At 42.4% G+C, this 20,799-nt stretch overlaps 1 protein-coding gene across 6 annotated transcripts in view; it reads right to left on the bottom strand.

Annotated features, from left to right (window-relative positions):
- LOC147022880 (uncharacterized) overlaps nt 1–20,799 on the bottom strand; it is a 192,483-nt gene that overhangs the window by 4,145 nt on the left and 167,539 nt on the right. For all 6 annotated transcript variants that reach the window (XM_085887807.1, XM_085887803.1, XM_085887804.1 and 3 more), the window contains 6 exons: nt 20,776–20,799; nt 20,589–20,664; nt 15,298–15,386; nt 13,549–13,653; nt 8,032–8,169; nt 7,218–7,408 (listed from right to left, as the gene is read on the bottom strand). The exon at nt 20,776–20,799 is cut by the window's right edge and continues 80 nt beyond it. In XM_085887807.1, coding sequence (XP_085743933.1) covers nt 7,218–7,408; nt 8,032–8,169; nt 13,549–13,653; nt 15,298–15,386; nt 20,589–20,664; nt 20,776–20,799 — 623 coding nt within the window. The remainder of the gene's footprint in view (nt 1–7,217; nt 7,409–8,031; nt 8,170–13,548; nt 13,654–15,297; nt 15,387–20,588; nt 20,665–20,775) is intronic.

Raw genomic sequence — 20,799 nt, 5'->3', positions numbered from 1 at the left:
GCAGCTTAAGGGGACAGAACGCACGAGAAACAGTGTTCCTGTGAACTTTGCTCTGGAGGAAACGGAGTTGCTTGCCATTGGCATACCAGGGATGTCAGAGAGGACTTGCCTATTGGGTCTGGATGCCTGAGAGGAATTTGCTCAGTTGTTCGAGCTGCCTTTGTGGGAACACGGAACAGAAAGGTGTTCGCGTGTGAGCCGCTTGCTGTTTGAATACCGGGAACACCAGAGAGGACTTGCCTACTTGTTCTTGATGCCTCAGAAATGCAGCTGCATGTCCCATCGCCACTCCACTGCCATCTTCCCCATACTTCCCCCCCCCCTTCCGCCCCTCGTATATTTGGACCGGCACAGCCCCGTTGGGCTGTGTGAAGTGAGGGAAGGAGAAGACCCCACACATACTTTTCTATTCTTCTCAGTTCTTCTTCTTCTCCCCAGATGGAATGATGGCTATATGTCTTTTGTGTAAATAAGATTGTATAAGAATATGTGTTAGGCTTAAATCTGCTCTCCTGTGGCTTTTGCCTGGAATTACTCGCTTTTAAATGATTGCGTGTGTGTGTGTGTGTGTGTGTGTGTGTGTGTGTGTGTGTGTGTGTGTGTGTGTGTGTGTGTGTAAATAAATAGATTGTTGGTTGTTATTTCAAATTTGTCTCAGTTGTCTTTTCCTTCATTGGTCCAACATAGTGTCTGACATAAGTCTAGTTGGATGGGAAGTTGTACCCAACATGATTTGCTCTCGTTAGCCAGTATACACTCACTCTATTGCTTGGCGGTAACCTGAGTGTGTGCTGAGGGAACGGACCTTGGTTAATTTAGTCACCTCCTCAGGTAAACGGAGTCCGATGGATAACCCTGTTTGAGTTTACGAGGTCAATTAACGTTCATGATTGCTTATAGTCCGGGAGCCAACCGATCAAAATTAAAAAAAAATTGCCCGGTTTGCTATAAAATTTTTGTGTTGATTTTCATAAAGAGACACCCTTTGAGTATATGAAAACCAATGTTGGCAATGGTGAAACTCTTGCGCAACAACACAGTCAACACTTTTGCGAGCCCCCTCTGATAACAAAATGTTGGCAAAAGCGAAGATGTAGGATGGGGGTAGGGGTAATTCATATTGTCCTAAAATCATAACCACTAAACCTATATACACAAATGACCCCTCATATTAAAGAGGAGTTCATTTCCTATATCACAATTGGTGTAGATTTAACCTACCTTCAATTGACAAGGTTATATGTCAAACAACAAAAGATTTATGTAACTCAGAAATGCTTGACTATCAATGGGGTCAGGAACAAGAACATACTTTTACATGCCATGGTTTTAAGGAAGATAAAATTAGAAATGGATTAACACAATATTGTGACATGAAACATCCTCTTCAGAGGAAGAGTCACTCTCTGAAACAACTCCACCACATGAACCTCTCTGACCAAGGCATATGCATGTCACTCAGCAAGGCACAGCAGCCTTTTTGCATGAACATCGTTTCAGACATTTGGATAATTTGCACATGCAAGACACCGTTTTGTCTATGTTTGGCTTGGCTGGCTTAGACATGAGAATTGGGACCAGTTTTCCATTGATAAGGGTTCTGCCAAATGTTGTGGCTGGGGGAAGTGCTCGGTCACTGAGATGTGCACGTCTATACAGATGCAATTGATACAATGCTCTTAAAACAAGGAAGTAAAACGCATCTTCTGTTGCTGGCAGTGACCTAAGGTCTAATTTTGAAGAGACAAACATATGCTGCCTGAGGGTATCCAAACAGCTGAACCCTTTTTGGCCATGCAGAGCAGTCCAGTATACTCTGGCCTCATCAATGACACATTCTGTTGCTGCCATTTCACTATCTCTTCCAAAATCAACAAGGTGGGGAAGGTTTCCTATCAGTCCCAGAGAAACCTGTGCCGCTCTTCTTTTCACAGGAACACAGGCATCATCCCAACTGACTGGAAGAGGGGCCTTGTTGTCCCTCTCTGGAAAGGGAAGGGTGATCGCCAAGACTGCAAAAACTACCGAGGGGTGACGCTGCTCTCAGTGCCGGGCAAGGTCTTTGCTCGGATAATTCTTGATAGGGTTTGCCACCATCTGCTTGAGCACCAGTGTCCAGAGCAGTCAGGCTTTACACCAAAGAGGTCAACGATTGACCGTATCCTTGCACTTCGTGTCCTCACCGAACACAGACGAGTTTCGGCAGGGGCTGCTTGCAGCCTATGTTGATCTCTGTAAAGCGTTCGATTCAGTGAATCGGGATGTCCTCTGGAGGATTCTTGGTCTTCGTGGGGTGCCACCGAAACTGATCGATCTGATGTCTGAACTCTACTCTGGTACTGAGAGTGCTGTGAAGTGTGGTGGTACCATCTCTGACTTATTTCCAGTTGTTACTGGAGTTCGTCAGGATGTGTACTTGCCCCCACACTTTTTCAGCACTTGTATGGACTGGATTCTAGGGAGGATGTCGGAGAGATCAAGTTGCGGTGCATGCATCGTTTGGCAATGTCAAGATCTCAGACCTTGATTTTGCAGATGATGCAGTCATCTTTGCGGAGACTTTAGACATCCTCTTGGGGGCCCTCGAGGTGCTGAATGAGGAGTCGGAGCCGTTGGGATTACGGATTTCTTGGGTCAAAACTAAGATCCAGGCTTTCGGTGACATCTTGGATGCTGCTGTCCTGTCTGTGTCTGTTTGTGGTGAGGATGTTGAGGTCGTGGAGAGATTCACTTACCTTGGCAGTGATATTCATGTCTCCGCAGGTTGTGTGAGCCGGAGGTCAATAGACGTCTGGGTCGGGCCTGGGGAGTCATGGATTCACTGGATCATGGGGTGTGGCGCTGCCGGTACCTGTGCGGGAGGACGAAAGTCTGAGTCTTCAGGTCCTTGGTACTTCCAGTCTTGCTCTATGGGTGCGAGACTTGGACTTTGACCAAGGATCTGAGACGGAGACTTAATTCCTTTGGTACCAGGTCTCTTCGAAGAATCCTTGGCTATCGCTGGTCGGATTTTGTGTCCAACGAGCGGTTGCTGAGAGAGACTCGGATGAGATTTGTTACCTGCATAGTCCGTGAGCGTCAGCTGCGGCTGTATGGACATGTGGCTCGTTTTCCTGACGCTGATCCTGCTCACCAGATTCTCTCAGCGAGGGAGTCTCATGAGTGGGAGGCCAGTGGGCCGACCACGTGCCTCATGGTTGCAGCAGGTTGACCATCATCTCAAGGAGATGGGGATGGGCCTGGCATCTGCCTGGGGGATGGCCAGACGGAGGCCCCTGGAGTACCGTCGGAGTGGCCGCAGCGACGCGCTGTTCTGGCACATGCTCCCATACCTGACCTGACCTCTTCTTTTCCCCTTCTGAATGGGTAGCTCACTGTGTCACATCCACACAACACATATGTGCACAGAAGTGTAGCTGCGACATCAAGAGGATTTTCTGGTACTTCTTGCTCAACACTTCTACCAGCTCATGAATAGGTAGGTATTGATTCTGCTGTTGTATCCAGAGTTCTTGCAATGTGTTCAAGCAGCAGAAGTGATATATACACAGCATAATTATGTCTGTATCTGTTGCATGCATAACAGCTCGATGGTGATCAAGATATTCCACACAATACGCAAGATGAGCAATAATCCTTGTGTCTGCCTCTTCATGTTCTTCACAAGGTAAGTCCAGAACTGAACTTGATGCTGATGTGATGGAAAGAGTGTGACCTTTGTTTTCCATCATACTACCAAGAATGATGGTCACTCCATCCGGAATAGCTTCAGGACTCTCACAAAGGGAAGTGCCAATGAAGTTCTGAAGATTTCCTTTATTTCTTGGATTCTTCATGAATAAATTCCAGTCCGGAATTTCTAGACTCTTGGATGGTGAGAATTGTCTTGCCTGGTCTGTCTGGTTTCTCCTCTGCTGCTCATCACCCTTCAAAGTATGGCTATCATCAAAATCATACTGATCACCAATGATGTTGACACAGTTGCACATTTCAGGTTTCAACTGCAGGATACACCTGCTTGCGAAGATACAGCTGGGGGAAGTTCACCAAATGTTTTCGCACCCATTTTTTGGTATTTATTTACAAATGCCATTGTGTCTACCAGATAAACTGTGTATAGGTCACTCTGTGGTAATGATGGCAGCTGTAAAACAACATCCTGCTCAGCTTCAGCAATTAGCACTGCCACGAAATCAGACTCGTTGCCTTTGCGCATTACAACCCCCTGTGCTAAGCGTGGATCAACCTCAAACAGGGATGATGGATAGTCTGTCCACTCATGGGAAAATGCAATCTGTCTTGTGACTGGGTCGGCATCTCGATAGAAACACAGCACACGTGTAGTTGCAGTCTCATCTTGATAGATCCTGATTAAACTCTGTTTCCTTGATGGTTTTGATTTCTTCTGTGAGGAGAAAGTTACCAGCTTCAGTGGTTCAATCTTAATAGAGACCACCTCTTCTGCTTTCATAATGGCTTCCATGCCCTTAGCTTGAGCATGGACCAAGTCTTTTGAAGCATCCTTCTCACTAGTTGCTCTATTGAGCAGAACCACTTGGTTGTTACACTGGAATGGGTTTATCATCTGCTGGCATATCACTTTCTTGATCTCCTCAACATGCATATGTTCTTCTGTTGCCTGCTTCTGTGTTTCTCCATGATGAGTAGATTCCTGTTGGCCTAGATTAGCCATAGACTTTATGTTCTCTGATACAGCTGTGAGAAATGGTGCTGTTTTCACATATTTATCTCGAGCAGCTGGTGCCTGAGATATGCGTTTGAACAGAGATGTCTTCCCTTCATTGTTGTATGTCTGCTCCAGGGCCATGTCACTCCAAACACCATTGAATTTTCCTTTGGAAGAGTGAACTGTGAAGTACCCAACCTGGATCCAGCAAACCTTAACCGAACTGTGTTCAATAGAGTAAGAGGTTAGGGGGGGTAGGGGTAACTTTGGTTGACAAAAATGTTAATTTTCTCTTTAAAAATTGATAGAACTCAATCAAATTTGCTGTTTTAATTAGCCATGGATACCATGTTCATATCACATTAAGAGAAATTAGTATTCTAATGCAGCATCTGCCTATGATAAGAAAAGTTCTAAAGGCCATCTTCAAAAAACGTTATTTTTAAGGCATTTTTCACAAAATTATGTACTTTTACGAGGTTTACTTTCACAAAGGCAATTTTTTTTGTCAGTTTACAATGCACTGATTGAATTCTTACATTTAGTTCACATTTATTTTTCATGAATGTGATTTTTTAATTTTTTTAGAAATTTTATTGACAATTGCTGTTTTATCAAATTTTTCAAATCTTCCTCAAACAAAAACGGCCGCCAAAATTTTTCGCAAGAGCTTATGAATTGCCAACATTGGTTTTCATGAACTGCAAACATATATCTAAACATCCTGGGGGTGTAAAATTTTATAGCAGAGGCTGTAAGGTCCAACCCTAAAACAGCCTCGTACACAGGTTGGCTCCCGGACTATTAGCAACCAGCCTGACCGTGGAGTTATCCGCAGCTGGTGGCCTCAGGACTGGGCATTCGGAAGGAACCCAAGGGGATCCTCTCGTGGCGAACCTCAAAACCCCAGGCCATAACAATATTTTAATTTGTAAGTGCAGGGAGTTAAGTTTTGTGGATCTGATTGATGGCGAGTAAACTTGCATATGTGCGACTATACCAAAACGAAAACAAGAAGTGTGTGAGCTCATCGAATATAGACGGTCTGTAATTCTCCAAGTCACAAATATGTTGAATAAACATCTCCATATGCAGGTTTCAGAAGTTCTCACATAGGTTTTCTGGCAAGCAAATAAGGGGCTTCTAAAAAAAAAAAACTTACAACGATCTCAGGCTTATGGAGGATTGTGTTGTGTGTGTGTGTGTGTGTGTGTGTGTGTGTGTGTGTGTGTGTGTGTGTGTGTGTGTGTGTGTGCGTGTGCGTGTGCGTGTGCGTGTGCGTGTGCGTGTGCGTGTGCGTGTGTTAATTATATCACATGCAGGACAAGCAAACATTATGAGACACAGATGTTATTTTTCATTAATTATGAGGGCACAGTAGACAATGGACAAATGCACATTCGTATTTACGTGATTTGAACCTGGGATCCTAAGCACTTCCTGGTAGGAATGCCAAACAGGCTATGCCAAATTTAGGGAGTCCGATATGGGACAAGCTGGAGCAGTAATAAACATTTTGATGAGAAAGTGTATTATAAATTAGTAATGCAAAGCAGTGGTGAGAAGTTTTTGAATGAAGCTTCTGAATGGGTTGGACTCTTTGGTTTCCCCTGAGCACATCCTTCATGATGCTGTGAGCCTGGTGTTGGCTCAGTGGTTAGGGTGGCGGCTTGGGATCCTAGGGTCCTGAGTTCAAACCCCGTCGGATGCTGAATTAATACACCAGGGGGTTGACTCAGCCTGTCATCCTTCCGAGGTCGGCGAATTGAGTACCAGTTCCAGTGTGTGTACTGGTAGAGGGGCACTGCATCAGCGACACAGTCGCGCTTCAAGAAACGATAGCTACCCTGGCAGCTAAGCTGCTGTACGACCACCACCCTGATGCTGTGACTCTAAGTTCATATTCCAAAACTGCTCTTTAATGTAACATCTACGAATGTCTGTGCAAAATTACATGGTTAACTAGCTCCTAAAGTCCTTGCCTTGGTTGCATTACATGTGCAAGCCCCTCGATGACGACAGACACTTGTTTACACTTTTCTCTCTGATGTACCATACTCTTCACAGAGTGTCGGTGCTGCCGAAGCAGCTTCCTGAGCAAAGGTTATACTGGGTGGTTTTCCATTGCCTTCCCAGCAGTAGTTCGAGCAGGAATTTGGAATTTGCTCATGATGCCGGCGATAGCTCGCCAACTTCGAAAAGGACGACAGGGGTCTTTAACGTCCACCAGCTAAGGTCGGGATTCAAACCCAGGCCAGACAGCTTAGAGGCGAGTGTGCGTACCTCTAGGCCATCGTACCAGCCCACTCTGAAACATACAATGACACAATCAATGTAAAAATGCACAATTAAAAAAAAAATAATCCATGATCTGCATTTCATTCACATCTTCATTAGCATGAAAATGGCACACCATTCGTTTTTCTCAAAAATTACTTGATTCATGTCAAAAGAAAAATGTATTTTCATTAAAAAAAAAACCAAACAAAAACAAACATTCCAGGTCAGGTCATGACACCGAAAGACATACTTTGCACACTGCTTGCATGGAAACGCTTCACTTGACTCCTCGCTGGGTTGCGGGCTCGGCATCAGGCCGAGGACAGGTCGACGGTGACTGCTGACTGGTCGAGGCCGTGGCCTGGCAAGAGAACGAGAGCCAAGGCGAGGGGCCGCGTGCGCACGAGCGTGTCCATTAAGTGCCTGCCTCGAAAGGAAACACTGGCAGAAACAGACCACATCCAATAAGTTGAGTCAAGATGATACAACTGAAAGCCAAACAGCAATTAATGCTGTGAATCAATTGCTTAACCCCGTTTTTCGCTTCGTGTGCATGGGGTAACAAACAGAGTAACTAACAAGCATAACAAAACAGCAAGTAACTAACAACTGTTCCTGCTTAACAGTATGTACACGTAATTCAGGAGACACACAACTCTCTTAGATGCAGGATAAGAGGCAGGTGGCCAGAAATGTGGAACAGAGACAAGTGGGAAGGCAACTCCGCATGCGAGACTCGACACAATCACACAGACGTGTCATCGCACACACCCCTGGTTTTTATTTATTTATAATAAAACTATTGAAATATTTTTTCTTTATAATAAAACATAATAATGTGATCAGATAAAACAGAAGGCTGACAAAAGTTGATTAGATGTACTTAGAATGATAAACTTAAAATCACTCAGAAGAGTAATTGAATGTGGAAGTTGAGCATAACACACATGGATAAACAATGAGCAGGCTATTTGCAAAATCCAGAGCATTTTAAAGATTCCAGAACTGAGCAATGTTTCTGGCACCGCTACAAAGAAACCATAACACTCATAATTTCCGCTTACAGCACTGCAGCCTTGTGCTTGGCAGTGAAAGCTAGCTCCCTCCGAGATTCCAATCCGTGGCTCTCCAGAAGGTGCAGATCCAGCAACTTTAAGATCTCCACCAGCACCATGCTGCTCACAATCCACCTTCATCAGACCCTGCGAAAAAAGTGAGGCAAAGAAAAAAAAACACCGGCCGTTTCATTCCAACGACTGAAGCATCACTACTTATGACAGTCATGGTTCATTCATGCAAATCATATTTTTGGGGAATTTTTTTCTCTCTCTTCGGCCAGGGTGGTGGTGATAGTTCACCTTTTCTTTTCAGTTTAACAGACACCACAGGATATTTAACATCACCAACTAATGCCAGCAGACGTAAGGCCCAGTTTAACGTCTATCCGAGGGACGGCATATACAATGCCTATAGAAAGTCTACACCCCCTTTCAAAATTTTCACCTTTTGTTGCTTTATAGCCTGGAATTAAATTGCATTAAATCAGACTTTTTCCACCTTTATTTACACATCGTATCCCACAACTTCCAAATGAAAAACAAGTTCTACAAATTTAAGAAAATTAATTAAAAATACAAAACGAGAATATCTTGGTTGGATAAGTGTCCATCCCCTTGAGTCAATACTTGGTGGAAGCACCTTTGACAGCAATTACAGCTGTGAGTCTGTTGGAATAGGTATCTACCAACCTTGCACACCTTGATTGGGCAATATTTGACCATTGTTGGGGACAAAACTGTTCAAGCTCAGTCAAGGTGCGTGGGGAGCATTGATGGACAGCAATCTTCAAGTCATGCCACAAATTTTGATTGGTTTGAGGCCGGGGCTGACTGGGAACACTCAACCAACATTTATCTTTTTATTCCTTAGCCACTCCAGTGTATCTTTGGCTGTGTGCTTCAGGTCGTTGTCATGCTGAAAAGTGAACTTCCGTTTCAATTTCAGCTTTCTTGCAGTGTGCAGGTTTTCTTCAAGGGTTTTTCTGTATTTTGCTCCATCCATTTTCTCTTCAATCCTGAGAAGTGCCCCAGTCCCTGCTGATGAGAAACACCCCCATAACATGATGCTGTCACCACTATGCCTCACAGTGGGGATGGTGTTCTTTGGGTGATGCGCTGTGTTGGGTTTGCACAAAATGCAACGTTTCTGCATTTAGGCCAAAAAGTTTCATCTTGGTTTCGTCAGACCACAAAACTTTTTGCCACATGGCTTCAGAATCTCCGGAGTGTTTTTTTGCACACCTCAAACGTGACTCAAGGTGGGCTCTTTTTGAGTAATGGCTTCCTTCTTGCCACCCTTTCATACAAGCCAGACTTGTGGAGTGATTGGTATATTGTGGTCACATGCACACAGTGACCAGTCTTTGCCATAAAGGCCTATAGCTCTTCCAAATTTACCATTGCCCTCTTGGTGGCCTCTCTGATCAGTCTCCTCCATGCTTGACTATCAAGTTTGGAGGGACGGCCTGATCTCGGCAGGGTCTTGGTGGTACCATACGCCTACCACTTCTTAATGATTGTCTTGACTGTGCTCCAAGGGATATTCAAGATCTATGAAATATTTTTATACCCATCCCCTGATCTGTGCCTTTCCACAACTTTATTCCAGAGATCTTTTGAAAGCTCATTGGAGCTCAAGGTTGAGTCTTTGCTGTGAAATGGACTACCCAGCAGAGGAAACCTACAGGAACAGCAGATTTTATTCTGAAATAATCAGAATCACTACAGTTTAACACAGGTGGAGGCCAATTAACTTGGTGTGTGATTTTGAAGGTGTTTGGTTACACCTGAGCAAATTTACAATTGCTATTATAAGGGGGGGTGGACACTAATCCAACCAAGATATTCTAGCTTCGTATTTTTAATTAATTTTCTGAAATTTTTAGAATTTGTTTTTCAATTGGAAGTTATGGGTTACGATGTGTAAATAAAGGTGGAAAAAGTATGATGTAATGTAATTTCATTCCAGGAAATAAGGCAACAAAAGGTGAAAATTTTGAAAGGGGGTGTAGACTTTCTATAGGCACTGCACATTTACATAATGCCCTGCCTGCGAAACACCAGGATGACAGTTTATTGCTGAGCCGAGATTCAAACCCAGGCTAGACAGGTCAGAGGTAAGTGAAGTCAAAATAAACCAGGAAAAAATTGGAGAAACTTACACCACCAAGACCGGATGATGTAAGAAGTTGAATTATAGCTTGTGTTGGTTTCTTCTCAGCACAAGGTAAGCTTAATTGCATCAACATCAGAAGTGATCAAATTTTGTGTGATCACTGAGCACAGAATCCCCCATATTGGATACCTAGTTGACCAGTTAACAAGTCACAATCACTGTAGATTTTAATAGGCCAAACATAATTCTTCGTTTTGTTAATTAAATATAATAACCATCTTGAGGGGGAAAAAGCAAGCTTATTTTACATTCAACTGCTCACAATTCCATTTAACATCATACATACAACCATTCCCAAACATATTTGTCTTGCACGTCACACCTGTGTCGTTATTTACTTTTCATTACTAAAACCAACAGGATTAATTTTGCAACCTTGATGAGCTATGGCCCAAATCCCATTGGCAAGCTCTATGGCTTAATTCCTGACAGTCAAATAGAGGTGAATACAGCAGAGTCAGTTATTGCTCGAATTTAAATATTCCTGCAAGAAGATATTTCTTGTATATTTAAACCAGGTAATAGGCATCCACAACCATCCTTGACCATGTTGTGGAACGTCAGCCAAGGCCCTTGTGTGAATGAGATGAAAAAGGACTCCACTAAAAATTCCGATCAACACAAAATTCAGGATAATACTTTAGTGCTCATTATCTTGTATGTTGTTGATTGGGCCACATCACGGACATGCCGCATAAGATAGAGATTCAAAATGGTGCAAGCCTAATTTTCTTGAGCTTGAGCTGAGAAAAGCGTTCACACAAATAGAGCCCAAGCTCATGTTTCTTTCCGGTCAATCGTTTTCCAGCAATTCCTGGAAAATGATTCGGGATTCCTGCCTTTTCCCAGTTTTTTCAGTTTGACCTCAGGAAATTTGGGTGCGAACCATCTGTAGTGGCAAATGTAGATACGCTTGCACTTGTGCAGTGTGCTCTGTACACTTCCATTCCCAACAATAAGGAAAGACTCATCAACTTACATTTTCTTGCTTTCAAAGCCATCCCACAACCAAGTTGACTGAATAAGAAATGTGTGGAATGGTAAAAATTACATAAATGCAACCAGCGTTCCAAAAACATCCATTTTCTGCAGGCATGGATTGCAGGGTTTCATGGAGCAGGAATAAACAGCTCCGACCTCACTTTGCTCACCCCCAGCCAAATAACTATTTACTGGCAGTCAGTTGTGTACACGTGATGTTTTAAGAACATCGACTTGTCATTTTACAATTATGGTCTAAGCCTACAATCTGACATTGACATTTTGTAAGTGGCCAATTTAATAGTTTATCAATAACACATCTCCGATGCACCAGGCACAAAAACTCCAGATGTGTTGTTCTTTGATGCCTTAAAACAAAGTGGATTCGCCAAGAAAAGCTAATTCAAGTTGGATAAGGGGGATCACTCTTGAGAAGAAGTTCCAATCAGATGAGCCTAATGGTGCAAAACAATTGTCTTTTTACAAAGTTTACAACAAGAAGGTACTCACTAAAGAATGCAAAGTTTTTGGTTTCTATCGTTCAAATTACCACTTATAACAGCCAATAGCATCACTCCTCTTGCCCTCTTTTCCCTTAGTCTTCCCCGAACCACCCAGGTTGCAGACGTTCTTCAAGAATACAACATGTGGTTAACCTACCCAATTATAAGCTGAACACTTGCCTCCTTCATCCCTCTATCATCCTGTCTGTCGAACAAACTCCTTGTGTCTGTTGTCATGTACCTCTCATCGCAGTCCTTTCAAGAGTGCTGCCCAGAGTTGCCTCATGCTTTCCTTCCATACGCACCCCTGCTCTCTTCTTTTCTCACTGACCCACTCCCTTCCATACCCCTCTCTTACATTCACATGCAATGTCTTTGTCTCCCTATTCCCCTTTCAACCTTTGTCAGTCTGTGAACTTGCTTTCCTTTGTTGTTTAGCACTTCCAGAAACCTATATTTTTGCATCCCTATAAATAGAGCACAGAACTGTATAATGGCATTTCGATCGCTCTTTAGGATGAATGTATGAGTTGACTGAATTGGAAACATTAGAGATCGCTGTCACAAGCTGCTGTCAGATGCTGGAAGGCAAAAAAAAGAAGATAAAACAAATGAAGAAAAGATAACAGTGATTGAAAACAAAATAAAACTAGAAAGCATCTGAAAATGGAAAGTCTGTCCACTTTGTATTTGGGCTTCTTCTTCTGTATGCTGAATGCTGACCTTTGACCTTTTGACTAAATTATTAATTTGTCTTCTCCATATTCTCATACTAAAGATTTGTTAAAAAAATTTGATGACAAAAGAGCAACTGGTAAAAAAAAAAATTACGGCTTACAAAAGCTCAAATGATAATTAAAATTTCAGGTCCATCCATCCATCCATCCATTGGGACCATACTCTGTGCAGAGCGTTGGTGCTGCTTAAGCAGTCTCCTTGGCTATTGGGCACAATCCTGGACGGGTCGCCACTCTGACACAGGATACCAGCATGTTGGCACTCATTTTGCCGACCTCGGAAGGATGACAGGCAGAGTCAACCCCACCTGGTATTAATTTAACAGCCAAGTGGGAGTTGAACTCAGGATCCTAGGATCCCAAGCACACCACCCTAACCATTAAGCCAACACCAGGTAAAATTTCAGGTCAATTGGATGAAAATTGACAATATTATGTGACACTGACCTTTGACCTGTTGACGTTTTGACAAAATTAATTTATCTTCTCCATATTCTCATAATAAAGATTTGTTGAAAATTTTATGACAAAAGCTCAAATGGTCAGGTTACAGCCCAGACGGACACACACACACACACACACACACACACACACACACACGCACGCACGCACGCACGCACGCACGCACGCACGCACGCATGCACGCACGCACGCACACACACACACACACACACACACACACACACACACACACACACACACACACACACACACACACACACACACGTGACTGCAAAACCCTGCCTCCTGCTGCATGGGGGAGGGGCTAAAAACCTGTCATCAAGGAGGTATGCAGTCATAGGCAGGCAATTATCATAGCAAGACATTCAATACTGTTAACTTTTTTTCTTGTTTTTGCTTTCTTGAATGACTGCACCGACAGCTGCTTTAACAAAAAAAAATAGTCGAAACTAAAAGTGATATTACACTTACAGTGCAAAAACTGAGAAAACACTTTCTCTTAACACGCAAGTCCAGTTAATTCCATGAGAGCTTCTGTTATAGATTGGTGTAGATTTCCTTCTCATGTGCTGTTTTCGTACTCCATTTGATCTCAGTCTTTATCATCTGACCAATCATGTCACGGAGACACTGCGGCACAAGAGATATTAGAAAGTGAGTTTACCTGTTCTGCAGTAGCAAGGCGGGTTCCATGCCTGCCATCAAGGCGCAGGAGCTTTTTGCAGGTGTAGTAAAACTCAACGCACTGAGCTACAGTCTTTGAGCCCACCTGGGTGTTAGGTATATGAAAAGACGGGAAGAGCAGACATGTACGAGACACATTTGGAAGATCGTTATAACTCACAACACATTTGAGGTCTGGTTTGTGTGCTGAAGCGGTGGTGTACCTTGGTTGGTGGTTGACTGCAAAAGAGCATATTTCCACAGTAGGAAAATTTTTGTGGAAAGCTAATTCTAGAACAAGTTCACAGATAATATTTTGGCACGTGTGTGTGGCATATTATTACTTATTACACGTATGCACACAGCATAGCATAGCTGTCACCATGTTAACTGTAGGACTCGTAAACTTTTGTGAAGTACAAAGACGTCTGGAGACTTGCAAAGTTGGTTCACTCCCTCAAGAAGACAGTGCCTGGACTACCTGATGCAGAGATGGCTGCGACACCGACTTTTGATTCAGCGACTGAAGAAGTCGACGTGTAACTAGACCAAGAGAACATTGATCTGTCAAGTCGAAAGCATGAGAGAGGAGAATACAACCACTATACGTCAAGATGGATCACTATGCCACAGAACACAGGGTCAAGAAAGTGACACCATTCCTAAAAGCTACTGGGAAAGCTTGTGAATGACGGTACCGTTCGAGTAATTAAGAAAGCCTTCCTTTGCGAGGAGGAATTGAGAAAGGAAGCAATGCCTCAAGAATAAGAAGAAATTTGAAGCATTTATAGTTGCGTTCTTGAGGTTCTGCAATATGCCATTAAAATTTCCTACTGTGAAAAATTTACTCTTTTAATTTTGAGTGAGTGGTAGATTAACTCGGTAGTGGTGTGCTTCGATTCCGTGAAGAAGAGGGTCAAACTGCAAGCCGTTTCCCTGCTAATTTACATGACGGGCATTAAGGCAAAGTAAACTATCCTTCAAAGGGAACATTCAGCCAGCTATCAAGTAAGGTAAACCCTTAAATATCGCGGGGGATACGTTCCTGTCAAATGATGCGATATTCAGAACCGCGATAATTAAAAAACAATTTTCGATGGGAATAAGGGGTTTAGGTTCTTGGGCTTCGAGAAAATATGGAGGAAGGTCGGCGGCAGCCAAAAATGAACATCACAATAGAAATTCTCAAACATGTAAAATAAATACGAATTGGCCTTATGATGAAGTCCCCTGCTGCGATGAGGCAGATTCAACATTCAAAAGCAGATTTAACTTGCCCCTCGTCCACACCATTCCTCCCCTATTAATCTCTTAAATAGCTTTCCTTTGTAATCTGTCCATGTGTATCATGTATAAATCCTTCTGCAGCCCCATAAACCAGCGAATAAATAAAATTAAAAGAATAATTTTGTCTATCATTTTACACTTCGGCGACATTCCATTAATAAGTGTTTGAGAGAAACAACAAAATGTGCGAGACAACCATGACGGCTCAGCTGAAAAACCACAATTGGTTGAACTTGAACACACGGTAACTAAATCGGTACGAAGAGGTTGCCCATGAATGGTCAAAAGCGCGATTTTTCAAACTCACGATATTTAAGGGTTTACTGTATTCATATGTGGACAATAATCCTCTAAACCTCTAACATGGCAGCGAATAATTGAATTTTAACTTGTCATAATAAAACTTTTCTCAAATCACTTTACGTACACGTCATGCAATGTGAGAATTTGCTGCAACACGTACCACTTTCTGCACAAGGAAGAAATCTTTGTCATGTTCAGCTATGCTGGCCAGGAAGAGACGACGCTCATCGGGGCTCCAGCTGTCCGAGCCTGGCTTACACAATGACAAGCAATGTCACACAGAACCTCCCACTGACTCGCAACATAGTGGACATCCAGACTGAAAGACTCTGTCACACCAGGCACGGCACATACAGTGCTTTGCTTACACCGTGGTAAGCGTGTGCACAGCCCATGAACTATAGACAGCAACATCAGCATCGATCTAAAGATTCAGTCGATCATAACTAGTCCTCATCATCAACAGCAAGAGGAGAACATTAAAAACCAAGCCACTCTGACATTTTCCTCTAAAATGCCCTGCATTTGCCTGAACCTTTGCAAGTTTTGTGTTTTACCAAAACTGCCATCTTTGTTCGCACCATTTTAAAGACACCCAGACATAGTCATTCCAAGCAAGGTGCTGAGATATTGTGGTGCGCTGATCCACAATCAAGTCCAGATTTTAAGTATAGAAATAATATGTTGTTCCCCCACGTGCAGAGAAAAGCGGAGTTAAGCATTTGGTTCACTCTGTCTGTGTCTGTCTGTCTACAATCGAGGAATCACGTAATTTGAATTTAATTTTATATTTTGAACACGAGAACACGAATCGGAACATGAATTCAAACACAAACCTGCAGTTTAACAGTACTTTTGGCTCTGAACTTGGCAAATTGTACAGAATCTCGTCTCGAGCGCACAAAGCTATTGCTTCAGTTTCCCTGTCTGGAAATCAAACTATATTTAAAATCATTCCAAACAGGCAACTTAATGTTTTTAGGGACGTCATAAAGGGCACAAACATAAAACAAGAATAACTAATTTAATGTGTTAAATAAGGTGGTGTAAAAGACGCTGCATCAGTGGCGGGAAATTTCTCACTCAATGCTTTGTCCGGTTTTTTTTGTTTTTCCGACAACCTTTAAAACTATTTTATTTCAATTGAATCATACATTGGAATATTGTAGAACACAAATCACCTTTTCGCTCTTATAAAAACCTTCAGTTTAGCAGTACCTGGGCAAAATGTTGTGCTGTCTTGACCAATTAAATTTGTCGCACGCTCTGAGGGCGGAGTAACAGCAAGATTCAAACAAAAATGGTGGTGCCTAATGATGCAACCACAAAGCTAACTTTGTCCAAAAGATCTGTTTGTTTAGTTCATCATTTCCTGAAAGACTGTTCCAAAATCGTCAGTTTCTTCAAGAACAGTTGGCAGAAGGTTCAGCTCTGGACTGTTCCGTTTGTGCCATCGGCTTCATGTGGTTACCATCACGCCTCTTATTCAAAGTTAATGAACAAAGATAATTTACATCGTGCTCAGAAAAGCAAAGCAAGAGTTGAAAAGACCCTTCCCATGTCCTTTTTCTCAAGACTGCATGGGGAGTAAGGTGTTCTCTGAACTTTAGCTGTTATAGGTGGAGCATTCATTCTTTTCTTTTTTTTGTGAATGGAAACAAAATAAACCTCATCATGTTCAGCAGTTGTTTCCAGATGATTGTGGGAAGAGAATGGAGTTTTATTTGTTTAAAATTTTTTTTTTCCATGTTGGTAGTTTTGTCAACAGGCAAAACTGCCATTACAGGTCAGGAAATGATCCAGAAAAGAAAGTCAAAGAAGGCAAAGTCGACCTTTATTTGGTGCAAAATGACTTTAACCCTTACCACTTCGCCATCGGAGACAGATCGGTGGACTCTCTGTCTTCTACCGCCTCCTTTCCGGTCTTGCACCCTCTGCTCTTTCCATGCTTTGAGCCTTTCACCCCACAGGTTTCTGAAGGGCTCATATGGTCCACCATCAACCCCGTTCTAGTGAGACTACCAAAATCCAGGATCAATGCTCACCTCCACTCATTTGTTCCTCTTTTCCCCCACCTGCAGAATCCTCTTCAATCGCATTCTTCCCTCCAGGTCTTCAAGACAGCTGTTCACCACCAACTCAGATCATACCCAATCCAAAACCATGATCTTTTCTACCCTAGTTAACCCCACCCTAATCCCTCATCCTTCCAATTGTCCAGTTTTCCCTCCTTGGAGTTTCCTTCTGTCTCCATCTTGTCCACCGCATGCATCCTCGGTGTCCTTCTTGTCCACCCCGTGCATCCTTTGTATCCATCATGCATATTTTGCATCCTGTTTTTGTCTGTTACATCCTGATCGGTTCGGTGTACTAGCTCTTCCATAAGCCTCGACTACGTATACAAAAAAACCCCAATTCATTGCACTTTAATCCTTCGCAATACAATAACGGGACAGAGATACTCGACAGAGATATAAAGGGACAGAGATGCTTCAAAATGTTCTTCCAAAACCTCAGCAATGTGAGAACGCAGATGAAACTATTTTGATGCGAGATGGTGCCCCTCTGCACTTCTCGAATTAAGTTCGTAATTGGTTGGATTCCCACTTTCCACAAAGATGGATCCAGGAGTCCTGGTTTAACACCCATGGATTTTTTTTTTTGTGGTGATGAGCCAAAGAAAAAGTGTATGCCAGCAATCCAGCTAACTTGGACAAATTAGAAAGTTCTATCCGCAATATTTTTGCCAATTTGCCAAAGGGGTTTCTTCAGCGTTCAGTGGAAAATATTGGCGAACAATTGAAAAAAAAAATAAAAATAAAAAAAAAATGTGCTGAGAACACAGGAGCTGATGTTGAAATTTAAAGTTCACAAATTAAAACAGCAATTAATGGGCTTTTAGGAAAAATATTTTTGGTGTTTTATTTACAATGTGGTATTTCCATATTTAAAATAGGGGCTTAATTATGGATCACCCTGCACACAACAGCTGCAACTAGTTAATCCCAAACCTACAAAGTGTCCTCACTGGTCACATGCACAGTATTGCTCAAAATCAGGAATTGTTTCCCTCTCCAAAGGTAGAACAACAGTTACTTGCCATTTGATTGGACACATAATACAAAGGATGCCAGACATAAGGAAAGAACAGTTCACTCTGGAGCTTCTGGAAAGTGTATGTATGAAGAAGATTCTGCAATTATCTCAATTCCCATCGTCTTAAACCAAGCATGTGGTCTATAGAAGGGATGACTATCATGTTTAACCTTGTTCTTTAAAACTATGTGCATGTCTCTACGCAAATTATTTGCTTATCTGGAATTGGAATTCCAGATAAGGTATTGTCATCGTGCAACGTCCATCAGTCCGTCCGTCCATCTCCTATTTCGACTTCTCTGGCCAAACCACTGGGCCGATCCGGCTGAAATTTGGCAGCAACGTTCCACTCCTGACTGGTAACAGGGATTGCAAACCTCGTTCCGATCACATGACTAAGTAGGTCAAAATGGCGGGCTTAGTAAATTCCTTCAAAATTCTTCTTCAGACCCACCAGTCAGAATTCTACCAAATTTGGGTTACAACATTAGGACAGGGTCGTGATGTTAAATTGCTGAGGTCATGCCGATCACATGACTGGAAGTGTGTTAAAATGGTGGACTTCATAAATTTTTGGGAAACTCATGTAAATTCCATCATAAATCTTATTCTCCAGACCCACCAGTCAGAATGCCACCAAATTTGGGTTACAACATTCGGCCAGGGACCAGATAAGCTCCAGGTGCAGCGGTCCTTTTTAAAAAAATTCTATATTTGTCTCAAGCTGCTCTTGGAGAGCCTTGTAGCTATATCATATTTGGGTCAAGGACATTAAGAAACAATGGACAAACCAAAACAGTATATGTTGTTTGAACTAGGGGCCAGCAGCACGAGGTAGGTGTTCAGATGGGAATTCCAAACAGGACACCCAAAAAACACTATAGAAAATAAATACTTTTGGGGACAGAAAAACTTTAAAGCAATAAGGAAATTAAATGAGGCATTCATTTTGGTGGTAATCTTTATCCATCGATCCATCTTTGACGATATTTTGTTTTCCGAGCATGGGTTTACTTTACCCATGAGTCGCGATTGTTTCCGTGGGCGAGAACAAAGTTTGGACAGATTGTGAATCTTTATCGAACTTGCCTTGGGTACCGGCAAACAACTGCTTACTCTTTTCAAAAGGCACCGGGTGATCTTTAATGTCTACTGGCCAATGTAAGCAGATGCGGCACAAGGCCTAAGATCCTCGAAATGATGGCACATTAATTGACGTGACGTTGTCTGCAAAGCACCAGGACGACAGTTTCTAGTCAGGTCAAGAATCAAGCACAGACTACACAGCTTAAATTAAGCAAATATGTTGTCTGAGCTCTCCAGTTATCCTGTAATCCTTCTCCCTTTGACAAAATTTCCAGATGATATCTTACATCATAGAAATGTCTAACAGTCTTCATATCAAGATAACTCTTTAGCGACTCTGATAAGTCTGGTTGTGCACATGCTGCAAACTGAGAAAACGTTGTTTATACCAAGAAAATGTTCACAAATAAATCAGATAACCCGGCAATCAGTGCAGCTATCAACATTATTTAGTAACAGTAAATGCATCACCATAGACTGACGATAAAATATCTCTTCGTGTTCTTTCAGCAGTGTCGGCAGTGTTGCAATGTCAGGACAAATTTACTCGCACAAAAATTTATTCAAGCAATGACCATGAATGACGAGACATAATAAAACAAACTCAAAAATATATATTAACGTGAATGTGTCGATGGCTATGCCTCCACCGGTGTTAGATGTCAACCCACTGTTATGTTTGATCTCAATTGAAGGTCACATAAAAAATAAAGGTAAAATGAGAGAGAATACGAGAGAGAAAAGAGATAAGTAGAAGAGAGAATACATCAGATGCTTCTATCTCGAGTTATGATCTGCAGAATGATTTTCAAAGGGCACATGACCTTTGGCCTATTGAACTCAAAATCGAATCAGTTAATAGTCCTTACCTGTGCCAGGTTTGGTTGAAATCCCTTCTGTGGTTCACTGGTTATTGTGCTTACAAAGATTTTCAATGAAAGGTCATATGACCATAGACCTTTGACCTTTCGAACCCAAAATCAAATCAGCTCGTCTTTACATCATCGTACATATTTGTACCAAGTTTGGTCAAAATCCCTTCAGCGATTCACAAGTTATCTCGATAATGAAAACTTGCTACACACAGATGGATGCACAGCAGGATGAAGAACACAAAAACAAAGCCGTCGGCTGTGGAGCCTTCGACTCCAGAAATCATAATGCCTCTCCAAGCACTGCACCTGGACCACAAGGATATCCAGATACCCCATTATTAAGCACTGCCATCTGGTCGACAATAGATTTAAGTAGTAGCATTACATTTAGTACCTGCGTAGTGGTAGCTGTAGAGAGGGTGTTCAGGTGTTCTTTCTACACCATGCAGCAACAAGATTTCAAGTGCTTCCTGTATGGCGGAGCACATGTACAGACACATCTGAGCATTCAAACATGCAATATAGTGTTTAAAATTAATCAGAGTTGTGCAGTGTAGCACAGTGTGATGCAATTTCCACACCAGCATGTTGCCGACAGCTTTGTG

Source organism: Eptatretus burgeri, chromosome 7 (genome assembly GCF_056783735.1).
Source record: "Eptatretus burgeri isolate ZD-2024b chromosome 7, Ebu_testis_v1, whole genome shotgun sequence".
NCBI lineage: Eukaryota > Metazoa > Chordata > Myxini > Myxiniformes > Myxinidae > Eptatretus > Eptatretus burgeri.
The sequence above is the reverse complement of the archived record's forward strand: the minus strand, read 5'-3'. Positions and strand labels throughout refer to the sequence as shown.